The sequence below is a fragment of the Mobula birostris genome, chromosome 30, assembly GCF_030028105.1.
Source record: "Mobula birostris isolate sMobBir1 chromosome 30, sMobBir1.hap1, whole genome shotgun sequence".
Classification (NCBI taxonomy): domain Eukaryota; kingdom Metazoa; phylum Chordata; class Chondrichthyes; order Myliobatiformes; family Myliobatidae; genus Mobula; species Mobula birostris.
The window spans coordinates 10,841,290-10,851,700 of record NC_092399.1 but is presented as its reverse complement, the minus strand read 5'-3'; the positions used below and the strand labels follow the sequence as shown (position 1 = coordinate 10,851,700).

The following is a 10,411-nucleotide window of genomic DNA, read 5'->3' as shown; positions in this document are numbered from 1 at the left end:
GGGGTTTTCTTCTGTTTTGTGGATGTCTATGAAGAGTAAGAATTTCAGGTTGTATACTGCATACATTCTCTGACACCAGAACCACCAAATAACTGTAATAACCTGGGAAAAGCAGCCCTGGAGAAAAACAATGGAAATCATACATTGTTGTAAAGATCAAAGTTCAAATACAAACACTTGCACTGGCATTATTACATCAGAAAAAAGGCCATTTTTATTGAAGCACAAGACTTAACTCCAGTGATTAATCAAGAGCACAAAGTGAAAAAAAATCTCAACAATAGAACATAATCTATGCTGTACAGGAGTTTGAAGTACAGTAATTCCATTTTAATGATATTTTTGTTGTTTTACAATTTCAAACCATCAAAAGTGGTTTTAAAGGCAGAATTTTGTTAATGTTAGAAGCAACTATTTGACACAGCCAAAGCACACAGCAGTGACAGAAATGGCTTGGAAAAAAGCATATTTTGAAACAAAATAGGCAGTAGTTTGGATGCATATGGTAAATATATGGCAAGCATTGAACTATGTTTATATCATGTACATTTATGCATGGAAAATGTTTATCTTACAAAATTGAAATCTCCTCAATTACTTTTAATATTTTAGGCTGTTATCTTCAGCATGAAAGCGTAGGCTAGAAATACAGATCGTTTTTTACAAACAAAAATCTCAGAATTACACATTATTACCTCTCCTCCCCTAGAAAACAAGGTACTGGTAAGTCATTGAGCTGATACTTGGTAGGGCTGCGCATGGAAACCAGAAACAAGCCAACCCATATGGATGCTTTGGGTGAGACCTCTGCTGTTGGCTCTCAAGTTCTAAGCAAGTATTTAGGGTATCAAAATCAGTTGCAACTTTGGAATGGTTATTGTGCGTGACATCGTCCATTGGATGTAACACTGATACTGCCTACTGGCTTAGTTTTGGTGCAGGGTCCTGTGAGGTAGTCCATCTTGTTCAGGCGGAGTGTGGCCGCCGAAGAAAATGTCAACCCCACCTCAATCTCAGCCCCGCCCCATTTGAGACTGCAATGGTCAGCAGAGGTGTTAAGTACAGGAGACCTTTGGCACTTTCTGAACACCTAACTTGTGGGTTCTCATCCAAATAATTCTGCAGATCTGTGAATTGGTTAAATTTAACATTCTGTTGCAGAGGAGGGAGGAGGAAGAGGGCAAAACTATACAGCATATAGCAACCTTTAAGTTCTGATCACCAATTAAGGATAACAGGAAGTGGCCAATAGAGTCCTTGCTTTTGATTGATAAAGTGTCATGTCTTTGGCTACCAGGTTCTATTATGGCTCAGTTGTTTATTGGTTGTGGCAAATCTAAGAGATTTCCTGTCCCAGGCCTCCACTGTGACTTGTTGTATTGTGCTAACTGGAAAGCCCCTGTGAAGACAAAATTTACACCGTGGATGAATCTGAACATGGCGGGGACATATTTTGCTTTCCAGAATGCTGCCTGCAGCCCGAACTCACAGCTTACAATAGAACTGTCATTTCTCAAATAAGAAAAAAAATGAAATAATACTCCAATCTTTTAAAAAGCCCAGCTTGGCAAATAATTAATCTTTTGAAGAACAAATATATTCAATTATTAAATAGGATGGAATTTTGCACTGAAACAAGCTTAAAAAAAGTGTGTAACCTGACACCTTTGTATAAGTGCTACTGCTTAATCCAGATACATTTGTACAGAAATATAAACGTTTGCATGTGGACAGCTTCCAGCTCCCACTCTTAATAAATAAATTACAAAGGAGACATTACGCTCAGAACAGATAAGCTGGAAAAAAAGTGAAGCTGACACTTTTTGTTTTAAAGACACAGGCCTTCTAAGGCCATATTAAAGCTATAAGACTGTAATCACCAAGATTATATTCTGCTCCTCTTTTGGAAAATAAATATATTTATACCAAAGATGTGAAATAAAAGCCACTGGTTAAATGTGTTGCTTTATGTCAACCATACAGAAAGCGGGGTGAACGTCCTACTTAAAATAACATCTTGGATGTCTAAATAGTTTAAATATGGTAAAGTGTACCTCTTGGAAAAGGTATTCCTAGTCTAGATCTGTATCTACTAAAAATGATGGGATACCTTGTACTATGCGCTCAAGTGAGGCCACTGAAGTGATAACCTTCCCCTTCCTTATTACTTGACCAAGTACCCCAGCTATGGTATTTTGACATAAAGCAGCAATATCTGTAGCATGGAGAAAGACTCTGTTGCGGCATCCGTGTCCTACCATTAAACACTCAATATGAACTGTATTTTATTGAATTGCTAAGACATAATCTTTGACCGTCCTGGGATAAAATGCCATAATGAAGGTCTTAAGTTTTATACTTAGTTACATTAAATCCAAACCCTCTGTAGATTTAAAAAAAAAAGACACAAAGGTCTCTTTAGAAGAATTTGTGCTAAGATTGAAAGAAAAAGTTTAGCAGGTCATAAATAATCTTCAAAACTGTTTACAAAGGTACAGAAATATTTATTCAATCAACTTGGATTTAAGTTGGACATTCATAAAAAAAATTAACTTGTCGTTAGTGTACAGCCTCACTGTGAAACAAATTGATCATAATGTTGGAATCTAGGCATTACATTTTAATTTTCTTGTTAAATTTTAACTTCTTTAGTGTGACTGAGCAGTTTCAACAATAGAGGTGCAACAGTCCTTTCAATTTTACAAATGAATTATCCATCTAAACCCTGATAGAGCAGACCTACAAATAACCTATTGATGACAAAGAACTTAGGAATATCCCAAAGTTAAATGAATGATATTTTGTAGACTGCCAATGGTTAGTTATAAATAATTTCCAAATTAAGAATATATATGAGTGTTTTACTGGGGAACTTTTGGGTAGCCACTGCATATAAACCTCCAAGAGGGCCTCAACCGTGTTGTGATTTGGAGGCTTGTGTGTCTCAATGACCCGGAGAGCTATGTAGGCTGAGTTCAGGGCTTTATGCTTTGGCTTTTGGTAAGGTCACCCAGGTCAAAGGGTAGAGGACAGACTAAGAGTGGTCCACCAGTCCTCCAGGTTCGGGGGTTCGGCTCAGGGCTAACAACCCTGACTGGTAAAACAAAATTGTTACTGAAACAACAATAAAGAATCATTCTACATCCGAATGTGAAGGTATTCCTGAGTATCTACCCAGGACTTGCATGACTGACAGTAGTGAAAACTGAGAGGAAGCTACTGACACGATGAAGGAAGCCCTGAACACCAACAGAAATGGAGGACCTACATTGCTGCCCTAAAAGCCAGCGATGTAACAGGCAGTAACACAATACACACTGCATATGAAGTTAGTAATTTAACAAAATTCATCTTTAATCCCCTATTTTCACCATTGCAAGTGCATCCAAATCTTCACAGTGCTGAAAGAAAATTCTCCTGAGATTGAAAGAACTAGAACTTTTCTTTCTGGGATATGGGAATGGTGCAGGAATAAGATCATTGGCTCATGAGGGAATTTGAGTGCAAAACGAAGATGGAAGTAAACAGGGTAGAACTAGGATAACGCCCACTATGAAAGGAAAACATTTGAAGATAACCTTCAAGATTTCTTTCATCCATATATTGGCCATTTACTAGTCTGCTCAATAAGGATAATTTTGGATAACCAAGACAGCAATTACCTAATTTTCCAATCATCTTAATCAGAAATATTTCTGCTACTTAAGTTATTAATTCATCATCCATATTTTAATAAAAATCTAACAAAATTACCACAATGCTATGCCATTATTTGAAAAAAATAGTTGCATTTTGGTCAATTTATAGTTTTGTAGATAAGTGCAGCAACTCACAGGCAATCAAATGTCAAATATGGATGGCCAACCAAAAGCTTCAATAAAGCATTGCTTTTAGAATAAATACTATGCATGCGTATCAGCCATGCAAAGGCTCATATAGGAAGGGCAGAGGCAATCTCTACTAATGTGCCATTGATTTAACATCCAGCAACATCCATAGGAACACATACTTATCACAAATCCATGAAGCATTTAAAGAATGTCACCAGCTGATCAGTACCACTGTATCTCAGTGCGTTTTACATTGCAGTCCGCAGCGAGCACAATAATTGCAGCCTGTTCCATCTGACCACGTACCTAGTTTTTTGCTGATTGAGTGGCAAGCATGAAGATAAATGCCGATATCTTACAGATGTGGTGTGGACATCAAGGCATTTGCAGCTTGTTAAAGTCACTGTTACTTCAAGTACCTTGTGCCCTTGTGTGAAATGGACAATGTCCTAAATCTACTGACACGGATTGGCACTAGGGTTTCAGTAAAATTAAAACTTGCAGTATGAACGCAGTCCTACCCACCAAGGAAGCTAGTATTGATCTTTAAGTACATCAAATTCTGATTCCAAAATAATTTGTGCAGTAATAGTGTAAAACAATTGAGATTTCTGGAACATTTCAAAGTGTGCCCTATATAGGGACTCTAAGATAGTGATTTGGTCCTTGTGATTCATGAGGAGACTGCAGATTGAATTGCCTGGATAATTTCAGAATATGAACATCTAATGCTTTGATAGATCATCTAGCTCTTGCACTACTGTCTCACGTGGGGAAAAAATAACAAAACACAATTTTCCAATGTTTGCTCAACAGTCATCAGATAATGTCTTGTGGCCTTTATTTTCTGTTATTGGTGTTTATGAAAAAATTAACATGGCTTGTCTGAACCTCTGGTGAAATCGGCAAGTAATGTGCGGACTACAAGATTTTCTGTTGTCTGCTGAATGAGGCCAACCTTAATTATGATACTTGCAGAAATTCTGTCCGTGTACTATCTTTTTGATAAAGTTAATAAAAAAAACACAAGTGCAGAAATACTTATGGTCACACCGTAGCAGAAAATAATCCCATATCCATACGGGCACTGCCAACTCTATAACCACAAATGATCAGCAGCTGATCACTGTAAGAGGCCAAAACATTAATCACATCCAACCTACGCCAAACCACCTGTTACCTATGAAATACGATGGTAATCATCTTTGGTTGGAAGTCATTTTGATTTGGTGGCCATTTGGCCGCTGTAAGATGGGCTGATTATTTTCCATGATGGCTTATCTCTTAACTGAAGATATATACAATACATGCCTTTAGCCAAATATCATACATAATACATGGGCATTTTTGGATATTTTCTCTCCACCTATTCTCCCTACTACAGCTAGAATTCATTTATAGTGCATAGAGAGAAGATATCATGGACTTTTGAACAATTACTGCTGCTCATACATCTTTGGTTGTCTAATAAGGCCTCCAGACTGATTCATCCATGCGCCCCGTGGTTGTCATAGCTGTTGGAGAATTGCTTTGGCTGCCGTCAGCATCCACAACATCATTCTGATTGGCCAAATTGGGATTCATAAGTGTGCTTCCAGTAGATACACTGGTGCAGGAAGGCAACATTCTGGTAGGTGAGCGTTCTCCAGCAACCATGGAGAATTGGTATGATCCAGCAGAGGTACCGTAATACAGATGGTATGGCGAGGAGGTGGTCTGAAAGGGTCCACTTTGGTTCTGGGCCGATCCAGGGTAAGGTGGTGGTAGGTAGGTATGGTACCGAGCGGTGGCTGCCATACCTGTCATGCTGATGCCACCAATGCCCCCTGTGGACGGAGTGGAGGAGTAGGTGAAGGCGGCAGCAGACATTGCTCCAGGATAGTGCATACGGGGATCTGAGAAACGCGATTCTGTAAGCGAAGACAGTCCAGGAAACTGGCGTTCAAACTGACGGGGATCTGTGAACGGGCTGATCTCAGAGTTGCCTAGGGAGAGAAAACAAACAAACTAAGGTTAATATTTGATGGGCTGCTGTTCAATGCTTTGACTTTGAGTATGGAGCTCTTCTAACTTTGTTAAAGAATCTGAACAATTCAGGAGCAGCTTCTTCCCCTCTGCCACCGAATTTCTGAATGGACACTGAATCCATGAACACTTTCTCAGTACTTTTAATTTATATTTTTGCATGACTTATTTAATTTAACTATTTAATACAAATGTAATTACTGTAATTCATGTTTTTCTCTATAATTATGTATTGCATTGTACTGCTGCCGCAAAGACAACAAATTTTATGACACGTGCCGGTGACAGTAAACCTGATTCTGATTCTGTGCTCTATATTGATGTAGTTTAAATGAAGTCTCTTCCATTTAAGAGACCCCACAGTGCTATTATTCAGGGTAATTCACCTCACTGCTTCTTGACCATCGTGAGCGTTCACCAATCGCATTCCAGTCCATGGAGCTTTGCTGTTTCTATTGTGGTTGTTGCATCTTCTTACAACAGATTTACAAATTTGATAGTACCTCTAAGGAAGTTATAACTAATATCAAACCATTAAAGGGTTAAATCAGAGCTTTATGAAATCAAAGGAGGATCTGTTAAAAGATCAACTCAACGAACTGGGAATGTGCTGTGAATTCTTGTTTATTTAAAAGCTGGAACTGTTTCAGAGCAGCATCATTTGGAAGTAATTGTGAAATCCAGCTGCACCATTGTAAAAAAAAATATATAAACATGTTCATATTTTAAACTGCTGCTGAATAAAAGCCTTGTGCGTACAGAACTCTGCATAAATAACCAGGAACTGCTTCAGCATTGAACAACGTCACTGATCAATGAAGGACTGCTGAACCCAAACAGGAAAGTATTCAGTCTAAGCGCTGAGTCACAAAGCTGGGCAAGAGACTGTGTACCGCTGGAAATTCCATGACTACAGCAATTTTCCATGTGGTGCAGTTTACGCAACTGCAACAGACCTGTCAGTCTACACGATGTCTGCATGTAAAGGCTCTAAAATGATCCCGAACAGGTAGATAGACACCTTATTGACCAGAAAGGAAATTACAGTGTCGCAGGAGCATTACAAGTGCACAGATATACAAACTTAAGAAGAGAAGTAAGAAAGAATAAAATAAATGTTACCTCAAAGAGTCAAACAGGAGGGGGGTCAACACTTCCCTGGCTATAGGTTGACTCATTATAGAGCATGTTGGGCACGTGGCCAAGTGGTTAGGGCGTTCGTCTAGTGACCTGAAGGTCTCTAGTTCGAGCCTCAGCTGTGGCAGCATGTTTGTGTCCTTGAGCAAGGCACTTAACCGCACATTGCTCTAGTGTCTATGCGAGGAGTGGCGCCCCACACAGACTTCCAATCTGCGCCTGGTAAGGCATGAAAATGCCTGACGCAGGCCTCTCATGGTTTGAGTTGACGTTCCCCCTCCCCATTACAGAGCCGAATGGCCAAGGGTAAAAATGGCCTCATACAGCGATCCTTGGAGCAGCACAGTTGTCTTAGTCTATTACTAAAAGCCCTCCTCTGTTCAGCCACTCAACAAACAGGTGACAACAATGAACCATTGCACACCAGCTTTATTTTATTAATTAGTCACTAATACGTTTTCATACTGAATTTACTTAATTCTATATTTTTCTAGGGGGCAGAAACATTTCTGCCTTAGTCTCATTTTTGTTACAAATTCATTTGCTCCCTGTTGATTTCCAGAAGAGGCTTCACTTCCATTAGCTTCGCCATTGATTCACAATCTATTTCGAGCATCATCTATGCATTGGAAACCTGACTGATAGGCCCAGGGTGAGAGTTCCCATGGGCTGAAGTGGCCTTGCTGCACCTGGATATCTGCCCAGAGAAAATGACCACAGCAGGCTGGAGGGATGGGGAATGGGTAGGGGGTTGGGCTTGGATGTTTCAGGCAGTAAGGTCTTTTAAATATGCCAACAGGTCTTCAAAGGCCAACCTTTGCCGGCCTTGATTGCCTTTAGAAAGGTAGCTAGTATTGTACCCGTTTATCAGGCTGCTTATCCTATTACAGAGACAGTGGCATAGAACATTGAACAGTGCATGCCCTTCAATGTTGTGCTGACCTTTTAACCTACTCCACGATCAATTTAACCCTTCTTTCCTACATATCCCATAGTCCTGTATTGTGACTTCATCCACTAGGACTAGGAGTCTCTTAAATGCCCATGAAGTACTAGCCTCTATCACAGCCCCCTGGTAGCGAAGTGATCCAAAAAAGGCCCAGAAGGGGCTACTTCAGACAGTATCACCAAACAAAAATTAAAGAAGGGACTTGGAAGAGCTAGAAAGGAATGTGAGAAGACCTTGGTGAGTGGGATTAAGGGAAGCAGTCCATAATGATTTTTAAAAAGACATCAGCTTTATTTGTGTCATGTACATCGAAACGGACAGTGAAAAGAATCCCTTTGCACCAAATCAAATCAGTGAAGATTGTTCGGGGGCAGTCCATAAGTGTTGCTAACAAAGCATACCCACAGATCATTTTCACACTGCTAACTGTAAGGAGTTTGTATGATCACGTGGGTTTCCTCTGGGTGCTCTGGTTTCCTCCCACAGTCTAAAGATGTACCAACTGGTAGGTTAATTGGGTCATTGTCAATTGCCCCATGATTAGGCTAGGGTTAAATCAGGCGTTATTGGGCAGCGTGATTCAAAGGGCCAGAAGGGTCTATTCTGTGCTGTATCTCAATCAATCAATAAATAGACAGATAGATAAACAAACAAACCTAACATCTCATCGTTGGAATGTGGGAGGAAACTGGAGCACCAGGAAAAAACACACACAGTCACAAGGAGAACGTACACACCCCTTACAGACAGCGGCAGGAATTGAACCCTGATCTTACAATTGGCGCTGTAAAAGCATTGCGCTAACTGTGACGCTACCATGCATCTCTTGGTTTAGGATGAGGAGGAGCTGCTGCAACAGGATATCTTTGGCAGCCTCCAAGACTGTGGCAATGTCATAAGAAACCTAAAGCACTCAACTTCTGTCACCCACATGGCATCAAAAGGGCAAAACTGAGTTTGCGACAACAAGTTCCATCAAACTGAAAACATTTTATTGTTTTTTTTTTATATAGCGATAGAACACGGAGTAGGCCCTTCCAGCCTTTCAGGTCTTGCTGCCGAGCAAGCCCCGACAAACACAATTAACCCTGACCTAATCAATTTACAATAACCAACTAATCTACCTGGTAGGGCTTCAGACTGTGGGAGGGAACTGGACCACCCGGGAAAAATTTATTCCACGCGGAGGACGTTCAGAGAATCCTTACAGAGGATCCAAAGAACTCCAAACTCCGAAACATCCCGAGCAATAACAGCATCACCCTAGCCGCTACACTAGCGTGGCGCAAACATCATGCAATAGACGCTGCAGTTAAAATCCAGGTGTATGGATGCAAAAAGGCAAGCGCCCCCTGAAATGAAGGTGGAATTGAGGGGGAGATGAAGAGGACAGTTTTAACCTGAAGCGCACAAGGGAAGCTGATGATCCTGGGCATAGTTGCAGTAGTAGTAGTACAATCACTGGAATTGAGTCTCCTAAGGGGCCCCCTTACGCTCAGGTAATAGTACTGGTTTCATGTCCTACGTCTGTATGTCCCTCAAGACAATGGATAGCGTGTGAAGCTGCCATTCCACTGGTTTCCTTCTCACTGTGGGAGGTTAAAATAATGTTTTCCTCTGAACTCTCTCTACTCCAGATCCATGGAAGAAAAATGCACATTGATGAGATGACAGGCGTCGGGAACTTTGGAAAAGTTCAACGCAATGCAATCACAAACTTTTAATTGTGCCTTTCCTTCCGGTAGCTCTGGTTTCCTCTCACATTCTAAAGGCGTAAAGGTCGGGTTAGTAAGTAGTTGGCACCGCAGGTGCAGTGACCCTCGCGGGCTGCCCCCGGCATGATCCACGCTGATTTAATGCAAAGGATGCATTTCGCTGTGCGTTGCAATGTTTCAATGTACATGTGACAAATAAGACTGACCCCTTTAGGCATTTTAGAAAAGAAGGGCTGCGTTAAGAAGGAACCAGCAGACTGTGCATTGTAAGGAACGAGACATTACTCTGTTTTGAGATGGAGCTAGGATCCTTGTCATTTGTAGCAAAACCTTAGTCTGATTCTCCAGGGACACAAGCAAGCTGACCCAGGGGGCAGACTGTTAATCAGTGCATTTGAGATGAGTTATAACCGTATAATTAAATGGTGATATTAAGCCTGCATTTTAGGTTGGACTGTAGGCGTGAGGCAATAATTAAAGAAAATTATTGCCAGAAACAATGAATTAAAGTGAACCCTTTCTTCTTTAGTTAAACAACCACATCCAGGCAATGTGCTTTACAAAGCCAGCAGGGTTGCTTATTTTTAAGTAAATGTACACCCCTTTCCCAATAGCACAATTATTTTTAGCTGTCACTATAGAATGAGACATTCCCTGGCTGAGTGTACAGTGTATGTAAAAAAGGGCCTGCTATGACATGTTCACAAATTCCTCAGGCAATGGAGACGCAAAATATCTATTAGGTTCCTTCGTCA

General features: G+C 40.6%; 1 protein-coding gene across 1 annotated transcript in view; it reads right to left on the bottom strand.

Annotated features, from left to right (window-relative positions):
- Positions 1-211: 211 nt before the first annotated feature.
- runx3 (RUNX family transcription factor 3) overlaps positions 212-10,411 on the bottom strand; it is a 207,780-nt gene continuing 197,580 nt past the window's right edge. The window contains exon 7 of the mRNA XM_072246993.1: positions 212-5,815. Within this exon, the coding sequence (XP_072103094.1) occupies positions 5,295-5,815 (521 nt within the window). The 3' untranslated portion in view covers positions 212-5,294. The remainder of the gene's footprint in view (positions 5,816-10,411) is intronic.